At 49.6% G+C, this 24205-nt stretch overlaps 2 protein-coding genes across 2 annotated transcripts; both read left to right on the top strand.

Moving 5' to 3' along the window:
* Positions 1-4575: 4575 nt before the first annotated feature.
* Positions 4576-12466, top strand: LOC135365470 (UL16-binding protein 1-like). The gene is made up of 7 exons (XM_064596970.1): positions 4576-4622; positions 5224-5344; positions 7377-7494; positions 7844-8107; positions 8344-8619; positions 9296-9428; positions 10671-12466. Exons 1-6 carry the CDS (start codon positions 4576-4578, stop codon positions 9418-9420), a joined length of 951 nt encoding a protein of 316 aa, XP_064453040.1. The 3' UTR covers positions 9421-9428; positions 10671-12466.
* Positions 12467-15508: 3042 nt separating this feature from the next.
* LOC123842355 (UL16-binding protein 1-like) lies at positions 15509-22161 on the top strand. The gene is made up of 5 exons (XM_064598217.1): positions 15509-15997; positions 18151-18414; positions 18651-18926; positions 19579-19710; positions 21473-22161. The coding sequence occupies exons 1-4, from the start codon at positions 15868-15870 to the stop codon at positions 19701-19703; spliced, it is 795 nt and encodes a 264-aa protein (XP_064454287.1). The 5' UTR covers positions 15509-15867; the 3' UTR covers positions 19704-19710; positions 21473-22161.
* Positions 22162-24205: the final 2044 nt, after the last annotated feature.

A 24205-nucleotide genomic window follows, 5' to 3' on the forward strand; every position in this document is an offset into this window, starting at 1 on the left:
TCCTTCTCCCTCTGCCCCTCCCCCTGTTGGTGCTCTCTCACTCTCTCTCTCAAATAAATAAAATCTTTTAAAACAAAAAACAAAAAACGAGACATGACAGTTGGCTTTCCCCAGAGTGAGGGAACCAAGAGAGAAAGGTGGAAACATCAATGTCTTTTGTGATGTGGACTTGAAAGTCATGTTTTAGTATTTCCATTATATCCTGAAAGTTGCACGCATCATCCCTGTTCAGTGTGGCCGGAGATTACACAAGGGCATGAATGCCAGGAGGCCAGAATTTACTGAGAGCCATTTTGTAGGTAGGCTGCCACCATTCCTTTACTTGGGTCATCCTTGTCTTCACAGGACTGGCCCTGTGGGCAGAGGGGGACAGTACACAACAAGAGCGGGAAGTCAGAATCCAGATGGAATGCCTAAAACAGGAGTCCTTTGGATTGGCATTGGGATTGAGGAAAACATAAGGAAATATTTTTTCCATGTACACGGAACCAGTAAGATAATACAGAGGATTAACAGAGAGTGCTTTCAATAGTCACTCTAAGAGCTGGCAATGGCCAGGGTCCCAGCTAAGAGACAGCTCCCTATGGTCCAGGAGAGAAAGAAAGTGAAACAATGGCTGCCCATTGTTTTGATATTACTGAGCTGAGTTGAGCTCTCTGGTCTTTGCATCATCCTCAGGTCTTCAGGAGAGAATCCTGTGTGTGTTGAATGGCCTAGGGAAACTCCAGCTGGGGCTAGGCTCTCCCCAGTCTCTGTACCCGTCAGACCTTCCCCCGCTTTCAGAGTTAGAGAAGACCACAATTCACTTTCAATGCATTTCAATATCACAATTGTCTCCTCGTGGCAACCAGTGTACTTGGCCCTGTATTTTGTTCCAAAACAAAACAAATCACCTTAAAGGAATGAATACATTTACTTTGTTTTAGTAGGATGTACTTTGTTCTCAAAAACCTAAAGGAACTAATATTTCTACTGAGGGAGACAGACAGTACAACTTGTTAGACCACACTGGTCAGAGATTTTAAAACACTAGAGAAGGCATGCTTGATTCTCTCCAGGAGGGTAGTGAAGATTTCATGGGAGTTGAATCCTGGGGGGAGATAACATTTAGCCAGGTGGGAAAATGGGGAAAGTGATTTCTGGGGAAAGAGATGAAGACGAACTAAAGAGTTTAGGGGCATCTATGATTCTAATATATTGAATAAGATCAGGATGACTGGACCTTGAGTTATTACGGAAGAAGAACTTACAGCAAAGAGAGGTGTCAGGAGAATAGGTGGGAAATATCTGGAATCATAGATGCTGCCCAGAGAAAATCCACAAGTCATCCCCCCAATAATCCATCCATCCATCCATCGATCCATCCATTTCTGCATTTCCTGACATATATTTTCTCTCTCCTCACCCCAACACAGCACAAAACGGGTAGTTCTTGAATGTTTTTAGTGGGGCCCAGACCAAGAGAAGGCTCTACAACAGATCCCAGGTGCTGTATGGGCCAGTCTGCCATCCACACACATTGTAGCAGATCTAATGGTGTCTGAAGTATCAACAGTAGGTAGGGATGCTATTTGTTTTTGCTGATTTTTTTTTTCATTTTTCACATTGGAACAGGTTTCATTTAGATTAAAAGTTTTCCAATTAAATTTTTATTTTGAGATAACCATAAATTATGTGTATAAATTCATAGACAGTTCTTAGAAATAACATAGAGATGTCCCAGGTATTCTTTTTCTGGTTTCTCCCACAGGTAACAAATCACAAACACTATGGTGCAATACCACAACCAGGATATTGACATTAATACAATGCACATCTTATTCCAAGGAGAGATGATATTCGAGCCTTTGGCAAGCCTCTAGAGGTAGGTCACAGTGGAGGCCTTTTAGGATTTGGAGCAAGGCCCTGCCATCACCCACAGATAACTACTCTCTTTTTGAAAAACCAATCTTGGCCTGCCCCGGGCCTTAGTGGGGACTGAACATGACCCTGGGCCACCTGAGCTGCCCATTGAGCCATAAAGTTGGGCAAGCACAGCAGCACTCTATCATCAAATGGAAGTGATAGGTACATGATCAGGCCCTGAGGCACAAGAAAGTTATGTGAAGAAGTTGCCTGAATGCCCCCCACTGGAGCTCCCCAGTGGAGTAGGTCCCCACTCCTACTTCACTGCCTCCTCTCTCCCAGTCTGTATCTAGGGCCTCATGGGAAGTTCCCGACTATCAGTGACAGAGGAAGAGAAGACTCAGGCCTGGTTTCCAGATGGTTCTGTAAGATTCACAGGTACCACCTGAAAGGGAACAACTTCAGCATTATAGCCCTTCTCCAGACTATTCCTGAAGGACAGTGGGTAAGGGAAATGTTCTCAGTGGGCACAACTTTAGGCAGTACCCCGGGTTGTACACTTTGCTGAAAAGGAGAAATGCACAGATATGCAATTATACGCCAATTTCAGTGGTTTGGCTGGAAGACCAGGGACTTGGAAAATCCATTTGGAAACTTGGTGACATAGAAATTTGGGGGGGAGGTATGTGCGTAGAATTCTCTGAGAACATAAGGATATTTGTGTCCCATGTGAATGCTCACCAAAGGGTGACCTCAGAAGAGAAGGATTTTAAGAATCAGGCAGCTAGGATGACCATTCTGTAGCTATCAGTCAGCCTGTTTCTCTGCGCCTCCCCCCCTCCCCCCGCCCCAGCCATTGCCCAGTGGGCTCATGAACAAAGTGGCAGGAATGGATGTTATGCATGAGTTCAGCAGCACAGACTTCCATTCACCGAAGCTGAGCTGGCCGTGCCCACTGCTGAGTGCCCAGACTGCAGAGACCAATGCTGCGCTCTGATATGGCACCATTCCCCAGGGTGATCAGCTAGCTGGCATGTTGATGACACTGGACCACTTCCATCACGGTAGGGCGCAGCATTCATCTTTTTTGAAATAGATACTTACTGTGGATATTGATTTGTCTTCTTTGCATGCAATGCTTTTGCCAAAACTACCATCCATAGACTTCAATAATTCCTTATCCACCCTCCCTCTGTTCCCTACCCTGTTGCTTCTGATCAAGGAACTCACTTCCCAAGAAAGGAAATGTGGCAATGGGCCCATGCTCACGGACTTTCCTGGCCTTACTCTGTTCTCTGCCATTCTGAAGCTGCTGGCTTGACAGACTGGTAGAATGGCCTTCAGAAAACTCAGTGCCAGTGCCAGCTAGGCGGTAATACCTTACAGGCTGAGGCGAGGTCCTCCAGAAAGAAGGCTATATATGCTGTGGGACCTGCTCCTCTCCCTGGGATTAAACCCTGGGCCCTCTCCTCTTAGCTCCTGGATGGACTCCTCTTCCAGGTGGCACTTCACATGGAGCCTTTGTGGCTCTCGCCCAGATGGGAGTCATATCTGCCACAGGTGTGCCTGCCCTCCCCCGCCCCCAAGGAATCTGTGCCAAGTCAAGCTGACTTCTCTAAAACCCTCCAGCATCAAGAAGTCTTAAACCTTGCTTCCCACCAGGCAGGCACTCTCTCCTTGTCCTGTCCCCCGGCTCCCAGCTCCTGGCAGTACTTTCTCAACCAAGTTGCCTCTTTTCCATCTTCCTCTTTGCCCAGGGACCGACAGTCACCCAACAAACGACCCGAGGCAGAAGGGAGCCTGGGAGGACTGAGGTGACGGCGGTGGCTGCGCCCAGCAACGGGGTTCTCTAACCAATCCCATTCAGCCCGGTCTTAACCCCTGCCGCCCATCCCGCTCTGCGTTTTAACCTAACCGCTTCCCGGCAGTAGCGTGGTAGACCATTTCCCCAGAGATTTTAAGGGCAGTCCCCAAACCTTGTCCTCGCCCACTCTGGGAGGCGCCCCAGCGCCAAACCACCAGCTAACTCTGGCCAGGCCGTATTTCCTGAAATATTTCAATCTTCTCTCCTGCCCATTTTCCCTTCTTCACCCCATTCTCCTGGCCACCCTGTCTTTTCTGTCTTCATTCCCACTTTCCAAATCATCCCTTCTCGTGGTCAGAAAGTATAAACTTCCAGTTATAAAATTAAGTCATGGGATGTAATGTATAGCATGGTACATAAATATAGTTAATAATATATAAATATTGACTTGTACACTTCAAAAAATATGTTATATGTCAGTAGTATCTCAATAAAAAGCTTTAAAGGAAAATGAAAAGAAGGGATGATTCTTTTTTTGGTGGTGGAGGGGTGGGATGATACATTCTATGCCTTCTGTTATGGGTTGAATTGTGTTCCCCCAAAACTTATGCTGAAGTCCTAACTCCTGGTCTTGAGAATGTGATTTTATTTGGAAATAGCGTCTTTTTTTTTTTTTTAAGATTTTATTTATTTATTTGAGAGAGAGAGAGAACGAGTGGTGGGGGAAGGGCACAGGGAGAGGGAGAAGCAGGATCCCCACTTGATCAGGGAGCCTGATGCGGGGCTCGATCCCAGGACCCTGGTATCAGGACCTGAGCTGAAGGCAGATGCTTAACCGTCTGAGCCACCCAGGCGCCCCTGGAAATAGGGTCTCTGCAGCTGTATCCACATGAAGAGGAGGTCCTTCGGGTGAAACATCATCCAATATGACTGCTGTGCTGGTAAGAACGGACCAGAGACAAACAGTGAGGAGGTCAGTGCAGACACAGAGGCAGGGAGGGAAGCCGGCCCTGTGACAACGGAGACAGAGATCAGAGTGTAGCTGCCCGAGCCAAGGAATGCCAAGCATGGCAGGCAACATCCAGAAGCTGATGCCCCGCTCTCAATCTTTCAGCCTTCAGAACTGCAAGAGAAGAAAATCGTGTTTTGTATTATTTTTTCTTTTCGAAGTTATTTTTTATTGAGATACAATTGACATACAACATTATATTAGTTTCAATGTACAACGTGATGGTGGGGTATTTGTATATATTGTGAAATGGTCACCACAATAAGTCTAGTTTTAAGATCCACTCTCTCAATAACTTTGAAATATACAATACCGTTAACTACAGTGAGCATGCTGTACATTATGTCCACATGACTTTTTTATTTTACAATTGGAAGCTTTTGGCCATAAGAAGGGGATGATACTGATGGTAGAAATGAAGATGGAAAAGATAGGGTGGTCAGGACAATGGGTTGAAGAGGAGCAGACCGGCAGAATGAGAAAGGATTGAACTATTTCAGGAAATACGGCGGGGGGCGGGTTCTAGGGCGGAGTCAACCCTGTTGCGACAAATGTTCTGAGGCAGCGGCATAGAGCCGTTTTGCGGGGCCGGACTGCGGGAATGGCGTGCACTGGGGCCTCCAGCTTCAGTCTTGGCCTCCTGCTCTTGTGTTTCCTGCCAGTTCGTCCTACAGCAGGCTGCAGCCGTGAGTTCAGAGGTGGAACCTGGGGGTAGGAGCGGGGTGTTCGGGAGTGAGCAATAAGACCCGGGAGGGGAAGCGGTGTCCCCGGAGCGGTTCTGGAGCCTTCTCGCCCCATGGTGCTGAGCCCCCCTCCTCAGTTCTTCTCTGCGGGCTGCTTTCTGCCTGGAGGGTGTCTGTGGGCGGTTGTGGGTGGGGTCCCTGGGCCAGGAGAGGGACTGAAAACTGGCAGCTTCTGGGCGCCTGGGTGGCTCAGTCGGTTAAGCGCGGGGACTCTTGATTTGGGCTCAGGTCACGATCTCAGGATCCTGAGATGGAGTCTTACCTCGGGCTCTGTGCTCAGTTTGAGCCCTGTTTGAGATTCTCTCTCTCCCTCTCCCTCGGCTCCTCTCCTTCGCACTCTCTCTCTCTAAAATAAATAAATAAATCTTAAAAAACAAAAGAAACAAAAAAACAGGAAACTTCTTCAGAAGTTTCGGCCCGGCGCTGGGGGAGGGGAGCACAGCGGAGGGAGAGGCTGTCCGGCGGGAAATCTGTGATCCTCCCCAGCTCCCGCAGCCTCCCCTTCTCTCCGAGCCGGAGCCCAAGCCGCTGAGCCCCGGGCTCTGGGCAGAACTCAGGGACTTCCGCAGGGAGGGGACGGCCAGACAACCCCGTGCCTCTAAGTCTCTTACACTGCTGTCCTGCATGAGTCACACGGCCGTCGACCGGGCCAATTGTGTATGTTGGACCTGCCGGTACACCCGGCTGTGTATTACCCGCCCCCCCGCCCCTCCGTCGCCTGCCTCACCCCAGCACCTGCCGGCTCAGGGTGGGCAGCTCTGATATCCTATGGCCAGAGACCTCCTCAGTCCGGGTCCCTCGACCATACATGCCCCCAGCTTCTTCTACACCGTGTCACTTTCCGGGCTGTGAGTGGCATTGCCTCTCTCAAACACTAGCTCTCTTCCTGATAGTGCAGTCAGGATGTCACAAGGGCACATAGCCCGTTTTCCTACAGTACTCTGTGGCCCAAGGAGCTGGTCCAGCCTCACACATTCATCCCGAATTTCTACGGCTGCTTGCCTGCGACAACAGCACGTTGAGTAGGTACGACGGAGACCTATACAATATTTAATATATGCAGAGAATCTTGCACCAGACTGGCATTTCGATGAAAATAGAACAGGGTTCATTCACATCCTTGCATCCTGAGAGAGGTTTTAAGGTTGGTACTCATCTCTGTTGTTGCATCCAGGATAAGATACTCTTTTAACATTGTATTTGGAGAAAAGAGAAGACAGTGTGAGAATACTGTACTTGAATTTCCCTGCCCCCTAGCCCCCAACCCACTAGTAATTCAACTACAAACATTTTTCACTCCTGTAACAAATGTGGGGAGCGTGAAAGGACCGCTTCATGGATGCCTGACCCAGTGGTGTCACTGTGAACAGGACCTGGGGCAGGTGACTTCTCATTCTCGGCAGCACCTCATGCCTTGCACCATTTCAATAACAGGGGCCATGATAACACTAGGATCCCTGAGGACGATGTCAGCTCACACACTAGGTCCACTGACAATGTCTGCATGGTCTCTGCTCCCCAGTGTAAACCTAGCCCTGCGAATGACCACATGACCCTTTGGGGAAGGCCAGTAGGAAGCATTGCTCTTGCTGTTGACCAGAAGGGTCCTTCCTGATTGGAAGCTGGCTTCTGCTTCTCCTAAAGGCTTCCAGCTCTGAGAAGTGGCTCAGGTCTGGAACCTGGGCAGAGGATCCAGACTCTCTGTTGGATGTTTGCTTTCAGCCTCGTCCTCATCCATCCTGGGGCTTGGTCTTTGTTTGTTTGTATTGTTTAAATCGAGCAGCCTCTGGGTTGGCTGTCCAGCTATCTTGCCTCTGGGATCACTGTGTTCTGTGAGCCAAAGGGATGGAGAGCTTTCTGTGGGGCAGGCCCTGACCAGCATTCCAACCTCCAGGATTAGTTCAATCATGGCTGCCTCCCGGCTCCTGGCAGTTGAGCGCCAGTATCTCAACTCTCTTATTTCGGGATTTTTCAGCCCATTACTCCTGGGCCCCTATCTCTGCACCACCGTCTCCTACCGCCAAGCTGGGCCATCAGAGAGACGTCATTGAGCTTCTTGACAACGCGGGTGCTTTTCTCACAGTGTGGTCTTCGTGAGTGCCAGAAAGAGTCCTCCAGACCTCTCCGTGAGCAGAGTTGGAGGACATGTTTTTAGTTTTGTTTTACGCATTTCTTGCTATATCTGTTCTGATGAGGGATGCTGGTATCAGCCTGGTAGACACAGGGGCCTTTTCGATGGCTCTGTGGTTTCCTGCCAGGCCGAGGCATCCTGATCCTCCTCAAACCCGGGAAGGGCTCCACCTCTACCGCTGGGGGGGAGGAGCTGTGCAGGGACAGCTAGCCAGCCTGCCACACGTTCTAGTGCTGTCGCGTGCATGGCCGAGGGGGTCTGCCGGTCATTGTCTTCCAACCCCAACCTCCACCTGTGCTTTCCCTTCGCAGATGCTCTCTCTCTTTCCTACAATTTCAACATCACATCTCGGGCCAGGCCTGGACAACCATGGTGTGAGATTCAAGGCCTGGTCAATGGAAACCAGTTTCTTTCTTACGACTGTCGGGGCAAGGAGGTCAAACCCGTTGGTCCTCTGGGGATGAAGCTGAAGGACACAGCGTTTTGGGAGAGACAAAAGGAAACTCTGGAAGACCTGGTGGAAGAGCTCAGAAGGAAACTGCTGGACATCAAAACAGGGATTTTCACTAAGAGCCGTAAGTCTGAAGGCCCAGGGCAGAAGGAGAACAGTTTGGTAGGGCCGGGGGCCTAGGGTGTTCATGTAAAACTTAGAAGTGGGTCCCACACACGCGGCCCAGCAGCCAGGGCCGACAAGGAGGACAGAGCAGGACCGGGAGGGCTGAAGGGGAGCTGAGGAGTGCACAGCAGGTGGGGCAAAGGATTGGTCAACACCAGAGGCTGACTTGTTCCCCGTGGTGGGCGCGGGGGGCAGATCCTCTCACCCTGCAGGGCAGGCTGGTGTATGAGTGTGGACCAGACAGCCACCCCAGAGGATCCTGGCAGTTTGCCTTCAATGAGCAGATAACCCACCGCTTTGACCTGGAGACCGGAAATTGGACAATGGTGCCTCCTGAGGACCTGCGGTTCCAGGGCACGTTGGACAGTGACGGAGAGCTGACTGGCTTCCTCATGAGGATCTCAAACGGAGACTGTAAGGGCTGGCTCCAGCAAGTACTGGAGCACTGGGATGAAATGCTGGAGACAACAGGTAACTCAGAAGACTGGATGGAGCGCTGCTTCTCTTGAAATGAGCTCCACCTTCCCACTGTGTGTGGGGTGGGGGGGGAGGGTTTGTCTGAGAGAGAGAAAGAAATTGATCCATCCATGGCAAATTCTTCCTGGCAGAAAAATGGTTACAGGAATGTTCTAGCATCCTTCCTTTCCCTTCTCACCTTCTGGAATCACTTCCTCGCTGCACACACCTTTGTCCTTGGGTATTTCTTGGATTTCTTGCTGGCCCCAAACAGGGGGGCATCAGACTGTTGCCAGAGATTATCTTCTTACTGATCCCTTTTTCAGGGATCATTGTCTTTTTCATGTCACCTGGTGGGCTGCTGGAAATCCTTCAGTGCCACCCGGACTGTCAGCTCCTGAGAGGTGGTCGCTGTCACCATCCTTATCCTGCATCACCTCCTGTCTGTCACAGCAGGAGCGATTGGTTACATGGCAACCCCTGCTTCCCAGTTGGCCGTAGGAGCCCCCGGGGGGACAGGGCACATCCCTTCCCCTCCCCCCAAGACAGCAGGACTTGTCACAGCAGCTGCCACAAGGAGAGTGATAGACCCCGTCAGCCTGGTAGGGTGGACCTGAGCCAGAAGGCCCGAGGGATCCTCCCCCAGTTTGGGGTCCGGACTGGGGCTCTCACTCTTGCGTTTTCATTTCAGTGCCACCAACCATGAAGCAAGACACGGCCCCGGCCAGGACCACAGCCATCGGACCCGGCACCTGGATCCCCACCCTGCTCCTCAGCTGCGCAGTCCTAATTGGCATCCATGTTGGCCTCCTTTAGAGGGACAGGTCCGGAGGGCAGATTGAGAGGGAAGGGAGGGCAAATGGCCTGGGGTGAGCCCAGGGAAAGGTGAATTCCCAGCCTGACCCCTGCCCACTCCCTGAACCTTCTCACACAGCAATGGGACCGGGTGAATGAGAGCTCATATCACGTGTTAGCAACAACTTGGACAAGCTCAGCCCTGAGTTCTGATACGGCCTCGCTGTTAAGGCCACTGGGAAAGGCGAGGGGCCCACACCACTGCTTACGGCCTGTTGGTGCTAAAGGAATGTAGGGACCTCAGGCCTGGCTCTCTGGAGAGAGTCAACTTGGGCCCAGGGTGGGTGGTGTGGGACCAGCAGGGACACACAGCATGGGCTGGACTCACCTTTGAGTGAGCGCAGCATGGCAGCTCCATGTGACGTGTCCAGGAGAAGGGGACTCCATCCGAGCAGTTACAAGGAGAGGGTCCCACATCTAACCCCAGGAGGAGGGCGTGGGAAGGCCTCTGCACACCGCTCAAAGGGCTGGAGAGTAGGGCCGTGTCCCCCCAGAGCGTGGCTTGGGTCTTCCCAGGTAAGGAAGAAGTGAACAGCAGAGACCGTGCCTGACGGGCCTAGAAGGAGGCCGGTTCTCCGTGCAACAGTGGGAATCCTGGCTGAGGCTGGTGCCGTCCCTGGCAGCTAGCTTCCTGCAGACCTCAGATCCTGAGCCACTGAGCAGCCCCTGCTTTGAGCAGAGCTGGCCTGGGAGATGGGGGGAACTGAGTTGCCCTGTGTGCTCCCAGCTGAGCCGGACCAGGAAGGGATGGGCTGGGGGAAGGGATCATGATACTAAGAGCTCTGTGTGCGGCTCGCTAGGAGGCTGGCAGGGAAGGGAAAGAAGGATCTCTGGCCACCCTGTTCCCCAAGGTTAGAGGTGTCAAGGGCAGGCCCCTGTCTTCTGTCAGATGCCCCAGCAGGTCCTTGAGGGCCTGCCATGAGAGGGAGCATTAGAACGCGAGTCATGTGAGCACATTGATTTCTTACTCACTTTAGTCCTGAGCCCAGACCCTTGGTAACAGGGCCTGGGGCTGACTCAGTGATTTGGTTCAGGAGGGAGGAGGTTCGTAAAGGTGGCCGGACCCAGGGCTGGGGACCTGGCTGGGGGGAAATGCATGCCCCTGGGCGAGGGCTGGGCTCTGGGGTAGGGAGTGCTGGTGAAGGGCAGCCCCAGGACAAGGGACCCAGGATTTCCTGAGCCACCGAGACAAGCACCTGTTCTTTTCTTAGGCTGCTGAGGCCACCAAGAAGCCCCTGAGGCGGGGACCAGCTCAGCGACGACGCTGCCTTTGGGCCTGCTGCCTTTGGATGAGCTGCTGTTCATTTGTAGACCATCAGCGCTCTCGAGTTTACAAATCCAGAGACCTCAGTCGACCACGTGGTGCAGGGCAGGGAACCTCCCAGGTCCCCTCTTGCATTGGGTGGCGCTCCTGTTCAGCACTTTCCCTTGGCATATTCTATGCCGCTTTCTCTCTTTGGTGCTAGGTGATAGTATTCTTGTGCTGAAATGTTTAAATGTTTGGCCAAGAAATGTGAACAAAGAGAACATTTCCCATCTTGCCCTTGTTTGTGCAATATCAGCATCTTCTCTGTAAGATGACCATGTTCTTGCAGACAGTATCACCAAAAAGATGTTGTTTGAAGCTAAAGAACCTCAGGGAGTTTTTTCTCTGTACTGAGAAACAACTTCATTGACTTTTAAACGGAATGACATTATATTTGTGATTGTTTTCTTCAGTGAATTATGTCCATGTACATATATTTAAAAAAATATTACCTCTACTATAAAAATGTAGTTAATTTGGAATTTTTTAATTTCTTTTTTTATTTTTTTCAAAGATATTACTTATTTGAGAGAGAGAGAGTGTGAGAGAGAGAGCGAGCACAGGCAGGGGGAAGGGCAGATGGCGAGGGAAAAGCAGACTCCCCACTGAGCAGGGAGCTGGTTGTGGGTCTCCATCCCAGGACCCTGGGATCGTGACCTGAGCTGAAGGCAGTTGCTTAAGCACTATGCCACCCTAGCCGTCCCTGGAACTTTTTATTTTTTATTTTTTTAATCTTGTAAGAATTTTATTTATTTGAGAGAGAAAGAGGGAGGGAGAGAGAGAGTGAGCACTTGTGGGGGAGAAGGGGCAGAGGGAGATGGACAAGCAGGCCCTCTGAGCAGGGAGCCTAGCAGGGCGCTTGATCCCAGGACCCTGGGATCATGACCTGAGCTGAAGGCAGATGTTAACCATCTGAGCCACCCAGGCGCCCCTAATTGAATGTAAATTTAAAAAAAAATAGGAAAAAGAAAACAAAATTAGTCATTTCTCCTAACAGGCAAAGTGTTAGGACAATTCACACAGTTTAGGTATATTTTTAAAATGTATTTTAAACTATTTAAAATTATTCATTAAACTTCTATATTAGAATTCTTAACCCTTAAAAACCTAAATTTCTGGTGAAAATTGAGAAGCAAACGTTAGTGGACTGTCTCTTAACCTAGCATTCCTAGTGGAGTAGCAGATTTGTAAACACTTTTCACAATTTTTAGAAATGCACGCTTTCTCATAATAAGTTTTCCAGTTGGCACAGGACATGCTTACCAACAGACCCAAATATCTTGAGTTCCTCTGTAAAAGGAAGCCAAAAGTACATAAATCTATGTTTGGTAAATCAATAAATAAATAAGTTTAAGATAGAACAGTTCATTAAGCTTCTGTTCGAGCCCTACAAATATCTGGTAATATATGATTAAGATCCGAGTTTGGGGCGCCTGGGTGGCTCAGTTGGTTAAGCGACTGCCTTCGGCTCAGGTCATGATCCTGGAGTCCCTGGATCGAGTCCCGCATCGGCCTCCCTGCTTGGCAGGGAGTCTGCTTCTCCCTCTGGCCCTCCCCCCTCTCATGTGCTCTCTCTCATTCTCTCTCTCTCAAATAAATAAATAAAAATAAATAAATAAATAAAAAAGATCCGAGTTTGGTTTTAGGAGAGACTATGGACTCTGAGAAACGAACAGGATTTTAGAGGGGAGGGGGGAGGGGGGAGGGGGAAGGGTTAGCCTGGTGATGGGTATTAAGGACGGCACATATCGCATGGAGCACTGGGTGTTATATGCAAACAATGAATCATGGAACACTACATCAAAAACTAATGATGTATGGTGATTAACATAATAAAATAAAATTTAAAAAAAGATCTGAGTTCAGGTTCTCTAGGTGCTATGGTTCTAGAACGTGGCTATTTATTTCTCAAATCCTAGAATTAAAATAAGTGTTTCCAATGACTAAAGGGGATTGGATACTTTATTATCTATCATAATAAATCTAGCATTATGTGGCTGATTTTAGGCAATTTATAAAATAGAAAAATGATCCTGAGTGAAAGTGATATAATCTAGCTCAACGCTCACTTTGTCTCAGAGCTAAACCGTGGTCGCTAAAAAAAAAAAATCACTCATTTTTTTTCCCCCTCTGCAAACCTGAAGATAGTACTGCTTGGAAATAGGATTCTCTGTAGAATTTACGGGTTGCTAGGAGGATGCATAGCTGGAGTAATAGCATTCATCGTTCATATGCTTTTACTTCCAGAGCCTGAGAACACGCCTTAGAATTTGGCCAAATGCCCATATGCTTCTCCTATACTTCCAAAGACAAGGGACTTGAAGCTATGTGCATTCATAAAGAAGGAGAGGATTGCATATAAATTATATCTCAATAAATTTGATTTTTATAAAAGGTGGGGGGAAGGAAGCCTAGCGGTGCCTGAACAAAAGAAATCCCCCAGCGAACATGTCATAGCCATAAGCACATCTATGTGTCTAGTGTTTGAAAAAGTGTTCAAAATCTTCGTCCAAATCCATGAAACTCTGACTGTCCCCTTAGCGTAGTACAGGATCAAGCGGATGGAGGTAACAGTGGAGCAGCCTCCTGGCTCCCGGCCACAAATGAACCCCGAGGAACTATAAAGGTACGAAGGAAATAGATCAACAGCAATTTCCTCAACAGCCATCCTGGTTGCAGGAGGTCCAAGTGGTATTCCCTCTCAAGTGTTGGAGGAGGAAAAGAGCTCTGGGCCTAGAATTTCATATGCTGTCATATTCTCATTCGAGTAGGAGAGTGTATGTATTCGCTTTTAATGGCAGCCATAACACATCGCCACAAACTTAGCTACTTAAATCAAGACATATTTCTTATGTCACAGCTATGTAAAAGAGATGTCTGAACTGGCTCGGTGAGTTTCCTGCTCTGGGCTTCCCAAAGCCACTGTCAAGGCACCGAGCAGCTGGGCTCTTAGCCAGAGACACTGGGAGGAATCTGCTCATTCAGATTGCTAAGGAAATCCAGTTTCTTGGAGTTTCTGGACTGAGAGCCCCACTTGCTTGCTGGCTGCCAGCTGGAGGCCCTCCTTAACTCCTGTAGGGGCCTCCATCTTGCATATGACCCCCCTCAACTCAGGGCCAGCAATAGGGCGCCCCATCTCTCTACCTCTCCTTCTGCCACATCTCTCTTGCCTCCAGTCTGAGAAAGTCTTCATTTTGAAGGGCTCATGTGATTCACTGGGCCCCTGAGATGATCTAGCATAATCGCCGTATCTTGGGGCGCCTGGGTGGCTCAGGTCATGATCCCAGGGTCCTGGGATCGAGCCCTGCGTCGGGCTATCCGCTCAGCGGGAGGCTTGCTTCCCCCTCTCCCACTCCCCCTGCTTGTGTTCCCTCTCTGTCTCTCAGTCAAAATAAAGAAATCAAATCTTTAAAAATTAAAAATTAAAAAGAGAAGGATAATCTCCCTAGCTTAAAGTCAACTGAGTAGCCACTTTAATTACCTCTGCAAAGCCCCTTCATAACAGTACATAACAGATTAACAAATGTTAATCAAATTAACACTTGATTGAGTGACCAAGGAACATGACACTTTCAGGGAAACCTCAGAATTCTGAATACCACTGGGTATTAAAACTATTTTTGAACAAATAAAGCCTAAAGAATATTTTTCCCAGAAAGTTCCAACTTGAAAATATCTTTTGGATAAAGTATTCCAATAGTAAGAGAAACCCATCCAGGAGATTTAACAAGAGAAATAAGGAGAATGAGTAACCAATTTTGCTAAAATTTTTATTTGTTAAAGACAGCAACAACATTTTAAAATTCTTAATTTATTAGATTTCTGTTGCCTCAAAAAAGAGGGTGGTGTGAAGGGTCAGGGGAGTTTCTATCACAGAAAAAAAAAGTATAGCAACAACTCAGAAATAAAAATCTGGGTAATATCAGGGAAATGGGGTGGGAGGAAGCACACAAAATAGATATGGAAACATGCTAAATAATTTTTGTTTGGTATGAACAAAAACAATGATAAATAAATAAATGTAAATAAACATTAGTATGGATCAAAGTTTAAGGGCAATGATTATGAGAAGAAAGCTAGAATGCATAATGTTTAAAACAGCAGAGGAAAAGTCAGTACAGTAAAAGCAATGCAGATAGGGAGAGGAAATTTTTTTTAAGCACAATAAATGAAAAATGTGATGACTGGGATATCTCCTACTCTACTCGTAATCACAATAAAGGTAACCTGCTAAACTCTCCAAATAAAGAACTGAAATTCTCAGGTTAGATCATAAAATAATGGAACACACACGTTGATTTCAAAAAACACCCTAACCCCCCCCCCCCAAAAAAAACAACCCTGAAAACGAAAGGAAACAGAAAGATTACAAATAAAATACCTAACAGTCAGGGTACACTAGCTTTATTGCAGAAACAGCATGAAAAGTTGAGAGTCTTAAAACTAATGTACGTTAAAAATGACGCAGATGATGAATTGTATGGGGTTCGAACATATTTACCATTTTTTAAATTATTTTTTTAAATGCCATTTGTCTTCCTCGGGCCAAAGGTCCAGCGCAGCTCAGCGGGAAGACTCTGCTTATTAAAGAGAAGGACAGCAGTGGGAACCTTCTCAAAAATTCAGAGAATCGGGGACACCGAGATGGTTCGGTAGTTCAAGTACCTGCCTTTGAGTCAGGTCAGGGCCGTGTCCCGCGACGGATCCCGCCCAGAGCCGGCCCAGAGCCCCGCCTCCGCCCACTAAGCCCCGCCTCCGTCCAGCCTCAGCCCCGGGGTCTCTGGCCTATTGGGGACCCGCTGCGGGAGCCCCGGAAGCCTCCCGGCCCCCTGCCGCCCAGCCTGCGGCTCCGCTCTCAGCCGCTTTCTCTACCTCTCCCGTCCCCCTCCGCTCGTGCTCTCTCGCCGCTCGGTCAAATAGAAGAAGAGAAAACTGGAAGACGCGCGGAGCAGTTTCTCCCGGACAGACGTCGAGTGACACTTGTGTGAACAGAAGTGTGTTCCGGCGGAAAGCCAGCGCCGGCCCAGGCCCGGCGACAGAAAGCACGCTCCGCTCCCCGGCCCGCGGGTTCGTTCAGAAGCCGCCCCAGACTTGGGGTCGCGATGCAGCCCCCTGCCGCCAGCAGGTTCACGCTGGGCCTCCCGGTCCTGCTGCTGGTGGCCTGGGTCACGGCGGCGGCGGCGGCGGCGGCCGGATCGGTCGTGGGCGCGGCGAGCAGCGGGCGAGAGACACGTGAGTCCGGGGCTTTGGGAACCTCGTCGCCCGCTGGGGCCGGCGTCCCGTCCTCAACCCCGCCGCGGGCTCCTTTCCGCCGGGACTTTGTCGCCCTCTGGACGGAAAGGAGGCGACCTGGGCGACCCCGGACTGCCACCTCTGGGCGTGGGGCGCGCGGGGCAGGGGGAGGGGCGGCAAGGAGTCTGCGGTCGCCCCCAGCCCCCGCCTGCCCCTCGGGGGGCCGGAGCCCGAGCCCCTGAGCCCCTGAGCCCCGGGCTGTGGGCAGGACAGGGCGATCCCGCAGGGCCTGGACCCCACACCACCCCGCGCCTCGGCCACTCACGTCACTTCTCCATCCCCACTGCTGTCCACCGGTAGACGTCCCAGGGCACTTGAGCCAAGGTTCAAGGCACATGCAGCGCCAGGCCCTCCTTCACCGGCCACATCCCAGCACCACCCAGCTCAGGGTGGGCAGCTCGGATACCCCCTGACCAGAGGCCTCCTGGCTACAGGTCCCTGGACCATACTGCAGCCTCTTACAGGCTCACTTTCCCGGCCTCGAGTGGCATTGCCTGGGTGGATCACAAGTTGGTGTCTACCTAACGTTCCAATGTTAGGATGTGACAAAGGGCACAGAACATTTTCCTACAGTGTCACAGGGTCCTATGGCCCAAGAAGCAGGTCCAGGCGCTCGTTCATCCATATATTGTCTATGGCTGCTTCACTTTGCTAAGGCCCCAGATTCGAGGAGGTACGACAGAAACCTATGCAACATTAATATATACAGAGAACCTTTGCACCAGGCTGGCATTTCAATGAAAATAGGAGAGGGTTCACAGCCCTGCATCCTTACAGAGGTCTTAGGGTTGGTACTCAACTCTGTCATTCCATCCAGGGTAGGGCACTGTTTTAACATTGTATTTGGAGGAAAGAGAAGACAGTGTGAGAATATTGTACTTGAATTTCCCTGCCCCCTAGCCCCCAACCCACTAGTAATTCAACTACAAACATTTTTCACTCCTGTAACAAATGCGGGGCGCGTGAAAGGACCGCTTCATGGGTGCCTGACCCAGTGGTGTCACTGTGAACAGGACCTGGGGCAGGTGACTTCTCATTCTCGGCAGCACCTCATGCCTTGCACCATTTCAATAACAGGGGCCATGATAACACTAGGATCCCTGAGGACGATGTCAGCTCACACACTAGGTCCACTGACAATGTCTGCATGGTCTCTGCTCCCCAGTGTAAACCTAGCCCTGCGAATGACCACATGACCCTTTGGGGAAGGCCAGTAGGAAGCATTGCTCTTGCTGTTGACCAGAAGGGTCCCTCCTGACTGGAAGCCGGCTTCTGCTTCTCCTAAAGGCTTCCAGCTCTGAGAAGTGGCTCAGGTCTGGAACCTGGGCAGAGGATCCAGACTCTCTGTTGGGTGTTTGCTTTCAGCCTCGTCCTCATCCATCCTGGGGCTTGGTCTTTGTTTGTTTGTATTGTTTAAATCGAGCAGCCTCTGGGTTGGCTGTCCAGCTGTCTTGCCTCTAGGATCACTGTGTTCTGTGAGCCAAAGGGATGGAGAGCTTTCTGTGGGGCAGGCCCTGACCAGCATTCCAACCTCCAGGATTAGTTCAATCATGGCTGCCTCCCGGCTCCTGACAGTTGAGCGCCAGTATCTCAACTCTCTTATTTCGGGATTTTTCAGCCCATTACTCCTGGGCCCCTATCTCTGCACCACCGTCTCCTACCGCCAAGCTGGGCCATCAGAGAGACGTCATTGAGCTTCTTGACAACGCGGGTGCTTTTCTCACGGTGTGGTCTTCGTGAGTGCCAGAAAGAGTCCTCCAGACCTCTCCGTGAGCAGAGTTGGAGGACATGTTTTTAGTTTTGTTTTACGCATTTCTTGCTATATCTGTTCTGTCAAAGGCTGAGGGATGCTGGTATCAGCCTGGTAGACACAGGGGCCTTTTCGATGGCTCTGTGGTTTCCTGCCAGGCCGAGGCATCCTGATCCTCCTCAAACCCGGGAAGGGCGCCACCTCTACCGCTGGGGGGGATGGGCTGTGCAGGGACAGCTAGCCAGCCTGCCACACGTTCTAGTGCTGTCGCGTGCATGGCCGAGGGGGGCCTGCCGGTCATTGTCTTCCAACCCCAACCTCCACCTGTGCTTTCCCTTCGCAGATGCTCTCTCTCTTTCCTACAATTTCAACATCACATCTCGGGCCAGGCCTGGACAACCATGGTGTGAGATTCAAGGCCTGGTCAATGGAAACCAGTTTCTTTCTTACGACTGTCGGGGCAAGGAGGTCAAACCCGTTGGTCCTCTGGGGATGAAGCTGAAGGACACAGCGTTTTGGGAGAGACAAAAGGAAACTCTGGAAGACCTGGTGGAAGAGCTCAGAAGGAAACTGCTGGACATCAAAACAGAGATTTTCACTAAGAGCCGTAAGTCTGAAGGCCCAGGGCAGAAGGAGAACAGTTTGGTAGGGCCGGGGGCCTAGGGTGTTCATGTAAAACCTAGAAGTGGGTCCCACACACGCGGCCCAGCAGCCAGGGCCGACAAGGAGGACAGAGCAGGACCGGGAGGGCCGAAGGGGAGCTGAGGAGTGCACAGCAGGTGTGGCAAAGGATTGGTCAACACCAGAGGCTGACTTGTTCCCCGTGGTGGGCGCGGGGGGCAGATCCTCTCACCCTGCAGGGCAGGCTGGTGTATGAGTGTGGACCGGACAGACACCCCAGAGGATCCTGGCAGTTTGCCTTCAATGAGCAGATAACCCACCGCTTTGACCCGGAGACCGGAAATTGGACAATGGTGCCTCCTGAGGACCAGCGGTTCCAGGGCACGTTGGACAGTGACGGAGAGCTGACCGGCTTCCTCATGAGGATCTCAAACGGAGACTGTAAGGGCTGGCCCCAGCAAGTACTGGAGCACTGGGATGAAATGCTGGAGACAACAGGTAACTCAGAAGACTGGATGGAGCGCTGCTTCTCTTGAAATGAGCTCCACCTTCCCCACTGTGTGTGTGTGTGTGTGTGTGTGTAAATTACATACATGATGACTTGTTCTTAGGAGTACAAGGGCCACTCGAATGTTCTAGCACCCTTCCTTTCCCTTCTGACCTCCTGGCACCTCTCCCTACTGCGTATACCTTCAGGCCTCTCACTGTGGGCTTCTTGCTGGCCCCAAACCTGAAGGCATCATTCTGTTTCCAGAGATTTACTTCTTCCTCTTCCCTTTTCTGAGCATCATTGTTGTTTTTCATCTCGACTAGTCTCTTTCTTGAAAGCCTTCAATGCCACCTGAAATGTCAGCCTCTGACAAGATGCCTCTGTCACCATCCATACGTATCCCTCCTCTTTTGTGACGGCAAGAGTGACTATCTACATGGAAACCCTTGCTTGCCCCATTAGCTGTATGATCTGCGTGAACCCACCCCCCCTCTCCTTTCCACCCCCAGGACCTGTCGCAGCGGCTGCCACAAACATGGCGGCAGGAGGATATCTGCGCTGTAGGATTACCTGGAGCTGCAGCAGCTAAGGACTCACACCCCCCCCCCCCCCCAGTTTGGGGCTCCAGGCAAGGCTTTCACTATTGTGTTTCCATTTCAGGAGCACCAGCCACAACCCCAGGTGTAGTCCGAGCCAAAGGCACAGCCATCAAGCTGATCACCTCCATCCTCCCTGTGCTCCTCACGTGCTCAATCCTCCCTGGCATCCAAGGCAGACTCCTTTGAGTAACAGGTACTGTGGGCAGAACTGAAGTGAGAGGCAGATGGCCTGAGGTGAGCACAGAGAAAGGTGAATAGCCAGCCCTCCCCTTGGCCTATTGCGTGAACCTTCTCACCTGAAAATGAGACCAGATGCATAGGACTACACTAGCTTTTCCCAAGAAAGAGAATCATGAGGAGCTGTTGATGTAGATGTTGAGGTAGATAATTATGACAAGGGATCGGTTCACGATTATGGAGGAAAACCCAGTCTCACAATTCGCTGTCTGTGAGCTGGAGAAACAGGAAGCTGGTGGTGGGGTTCCAGTGCCCACCTGAAAGCCTGAGAATCAGGGCATCCGTGGTGTGAGTCTAGGTCCTGGTCCGAGGAACCAAACACCAGGAGTGCTAATGACCAATGTCTGAGGGCAGGAGAAGGATGGCCCCGCCAAACTGAGAGCAAAGTCACCTTTCCTCTACCTTTTTTTTCCCATTCGGGCCCTCATGGATTGGATGAGGACAGTCCTCTTTACTCAGTCTACTGATTCAAATGCTCATCTCCTCCAGAAACATCCTCTAGACAGACCCAGAAAGAATGTTTTCCCAGCTATTGGGGCACCCCTTAGCCCAGTCAAGTTGACCTATAAAAGGAGCCAGGACCAAGAACTTACATTGCTTGATAGCAATTACCTAGGCAAGCTTAGCCTTGAATTCTGATAGCGCCTCACTGTCAAAGGCCAGTGGGAAAGCACAGGGGCCCACCCCAAGCTTTATGTCCTGTCGATGCTAAAGGGATTGAACAAAATCAGGCCTGGCTCAGAGCAGCTTTGCACTTGGGGAGGCGCCCATGTGAGGGGTGATGTGGGGACAGGAGGAACACGGGGCATGGACAATACTCTGGTTTGAGTGAGAGTGGCAGGTGCCTGCACATGATGTGTCCTAGGGATGGGGGACCTCTCCGTGGTGCGTGCAGGAGAGGGGTCAGAGTCTGAACCAAAGAAGAGGGGTGGGAAGGCCTTTGTAGACCCAACCAAAGGCTGGCGTTCAGGGCTCTGCTCCCACACAACTCTCCTTGGGTGCTGGCAGGTAAGATAGAGGCCAGTGGGAGAGACTCTCCAGGATGAGATTAGAAGGCCAGAGCTCCTTGGACCCCTGGGATACCTGGCTCAGGCCTGGTACTCTCACCTGGCAGCTAGTCTCCTGCAGAGCCCAGAGCCCAAGCCAGCTGAACCACCCCTGCCTTGAGCAAAGGTGCCTCAGGAGGTAGGTGGGATTGAGCAGCTGTTGGAATTGGATGCTGTCACCTGAACTGGACCAGGAAAGAATGAGGCAGGGCAAGGACAGTCACATTCAGAACTTGTGTTAGGCTACCAGGGTGAGGAGAGGCTGAAGACAGGGAAGAAGGATCTTTGCCTACAACCTTCCCCAAGGCTACAGGAACCAGGATCCACATCCCTCTCTGGGTAGGGCTCCCAGCCACTCTCTTAGGCCTTCCCACCAGAGGGGAGCCAGGATCTATGTAATGGGAACAGATGAATCATTGGTGGCTTTAGTTTGAGCCCGGGTGTTCAGTAGTAGGGTCTGGGCCTGACTGTTTTGTGGTAATGAGGAAAGAGTTTGTTCAGGCTGCTGGACCCACAGATTGGGGGGTCCAGGGGTTGGGGGAACTGTAAGGTGATGCTCGACCCTCAGTGAGAGCTGGGCTTTGAGCCAGGGAGTAACTGGGGAGGGAGAAGCCCAGGAGGACTGACCCAGGATTTCCTCAGCCACTGGAACAAGTCCTGTTTCTCTTTTAGGGGCTGAAGGTGCTACAAGAAGCCCCTGAGGATGTGCTGTCATTCACCCACTCTCCCCTCTGGTGGGTGGCCTTTCTTCCACCTGCTGTTCATGTCAACCAACGGGAGCTTCAATCCCTATCGCAAAGGCAGAATCCTCCAAATCCTCCAGGAGATCATGATTATGGTGGAGATACAATATTTCACTGCCTTCATTCTCGGTCATGATGATCCTCCTCTGCACTTTTTCTTAACACTGATGCTCTGGTGCTCACTGTTGGGATTCCTGCACTTTGCCTTCTAACTGGCTGAACAAGAATTATGAACAAAGAGAATATTTCCCAAGTTCTCCTTTGGTATCAGAAATCAGACACTTGTGAACATCATGAGCTGTTCGTTGTTAAAAGAATACTGTGTGAAAGTAGAATCTCAGGGCTTCTTTCTCTTTTTTGAAACTCAGGTCTTTTAAATAGAACAAGATTAGGGCACCTGGGTGGCTTAGTCGTGATGTGTCTGCCTTTGGCTCAGGTCGTGGTCCCGGGGTCCTGGGATCGAGCTCCGCATCGGTCGGGCTCCCTGCTCAGCGGGAGGCCTGCTTCTCCCTCTCCCACTCCCCCTGCTTGTGTTCCCTCTCTCCTGTCTCTCTCTCTCTGTCAGATAAATAAATAAAATCTTTATAAATAAATAAATAAATAAATAAATAAACACAATTATATTTGTGATAGTTTCCTTTAGTAATTTATCTTTTTTTTTTAAAATTTTATTATGTTATGTTAGTCACCACACAATACATCATTAGTTTTTGATGTAGTGATCCACGATCCATTGTTTTCGTATAACACCCAGTGCTCCATGCAGTACGTGCCCTCCTTAATACCCATCACCGGGCTAACCAATCCCCCCTCCCCCCTCCCCTCTAAAGCCCTGTTTCTTTCTCAGGTCCATAGTCTCTCATGGTTCATCTCTCCCTCCAATTCCCCCCGCCCATTTTTCCCTTCCTTCTCTTGATGTCCTCCATGTTATTCCTTATGTTCCACAAATAAGTGAAACCATATGATAATTGACTTTCTCTGCTTGACTTATTTCACTTAGCATAATCTCCTCCAGTCCCATCCATGTTGATGTAAAAGTTGGGTATTCATCTTTTCTGATGGCTGAGTAATATTCCATTGTATATATGGACCACATCTTCTTTATCCATTCATCTGTTGAAGAGCATCTCAGCTCTTTCCATAGTTTGGCTATTGCGGACATTGCTGCTATGAAAATTGGGGTGCATATGGCCCTTCTTTTCACTACATCTGTGTCTTTGGGGTAAATACCCAGGAGTGCAATTGCTGGGTCAGAGGGTAGCTCTATTTTTAAAATTTTGAGGAACCTCCACACTCTTTTCCAAAGTGGCTGTACCAACTTGCATTCCCACCAACAGTGTCAGAGGGTTCCCCTTTCTCCACAACCTCTCCAACATTTGTTGTTTCTTTCCCTGTCCATTTTTGCCATTCTAACTGGTGTAAGGTGATATCTCAATGTGGTTTTGATTTGGATTTCCCTGATGGCTAATGATGATGAACATTTTTTCATGTGTCTGTTAGCCATTTGTATGTCTTCTTCAGAGAAGTGTCTGTTCATCTCTTCTGCCCACTTTTTGACTTGATTATTTGTTTTTTGGGTGTTGAGTTTGAGAAGTTCTTTATAGATTTTGGATACCAGCCCTTTATCTGTAGTGTCATTTGCAAATATCTTCTCCCATTCTGTGGGTTGCCTTTTTGTTTTGTTGACTGTTTCCTTTGCTGTGCAGAAGCTTTTTATCTTGATGAAGTCCCAAAAGTTCATTTTTGCTTTTGTTTCACTAGCTTTTGGAGATGTATCTTGAAAGAAGTTGCTGTGGCCGATGTCAGAGAGGTTACTGTCTATGTTCTCCTCTAGGATTTTGATGGATTCCTGTCTCACATTGAGGTCTTTCATCCACTTTGAGTTTATCTTTGTGAATGGTGTTAGAGAACGGTCGAGTTTCATTCTTCTGCATGTGGCTGTCCAATTTTCCCAGCACCATTTATTGAAGAGACTGTCTTTTTTCCATTGCATGTTTTTTCCTGCTTTGTCAAAGATTATTTGACCGTAGAGTTGAGGGTCCCTATCTGGGTTCTCTATTCTGTTCCATTGGTCTGTATGTCTGTTTTTGTGCCAGTACCATGCCGTCTTGGTGATCACAGCTTTGTAATATAGCTTGAAATCGGGCAACGTGATGCCCCCAGCTTTGTTTTTCTTTTTCAACATTTCCTTGGCGATTCGGCGTCTTTTCTGATTCCATACAAATTTCAGGATTGTTTGTTCCAGCACTTCGAAAAATGTCATTGGAATTTTGATCGGGATGGCATTGAAGGTATAGATTGCTCTGGGGAGCATAGACATTTTAACAATGTTTATTCTTCCGATTCATGAGCATGGAATACTTTTCCATCTTTTTGTGTCTTCTTCAATTTCTTTCATGAGCGTTTTGTAGTTCCTAGAGTATAGATCCTTTACCTCTTTGGTTAGGTTTATTCCGAGGTATCTTATGGTTTTTGGTGCTATTGTAAATGGAATCGTTTCTTTAATTTCTCTTTCTACATTTGCGTTGTTAGTGTATAAGAAAGCAACTGATTTCTGTGCATTGATTTTGTATCCTGCCACATTACTGAATTGCTGGATGAGTTCTAGTAATTTGGGGGTGGAGTCTTCTGGGTTTTCCAGATAAAGTATCATGTCGTCTGC

The sequence above is a fragment of the Mirounga angustirostris genome, unplaced genomic scaffold, assembly GCF_029215605.1.
Source record: "Mirounga angustirostris isolate CCGP_5_RB_7025 unplaced genomic scaffold, mMirAng1.0.hap1 SCAF_8, whole genome shotgun sequence".
NCBI classification, from domain to species: domain Eukaryota; kingdom Metazoa; phylum Chordata; class Mammalia; order Carnivora; family Phocidae; genus Mirounga; species Mirounga angustirostris.

Coding starts and splice junctions, on each gene's coding strand:
- LOC123842355 (XM_064598217.1), top strand. CDS start 15,868: ATGCAGCCCCCTGCCGCCAGCAGGTTCACGCTGGGCCTCCCGGTCCTG. Junction 15,998..18,150: donor GAGCAGCGGGCGAGAGACAC/GTGAGTCCGGGG, acceptor TTCCCTTCGCAG/ATGCTCTCTCTCTTTCCTAC. Junction 18,927..19,578: donor TGAAATGCTGGAGACAACAG/GTAACTCAGAAG, acceptor TTTCCATTTCAG/GAGCACCAGCCACAACCCCA.
- LOC135365470 (XM_064596970.1), top strand. CDS start 4,576: ATGACTGCTGTGCTGGTAAGAACGGACCAGAGACAAACAGTGAGGAG. Junction 5,345..7,376: donor TCCTACAGCAGGCTGCAGCC/GTGAGTTCAGAG, acceptor GGGATTTTTCAG/CCCATTACTCCTGGGCCCCT. Junction 8,108..8,343: donor AGGGATTTTCACTAAGAGCC/GTAAGTCTGAAG, acceptor CGCGGGGGGCAG/ATCCTCTCACCCTGCAGGGC.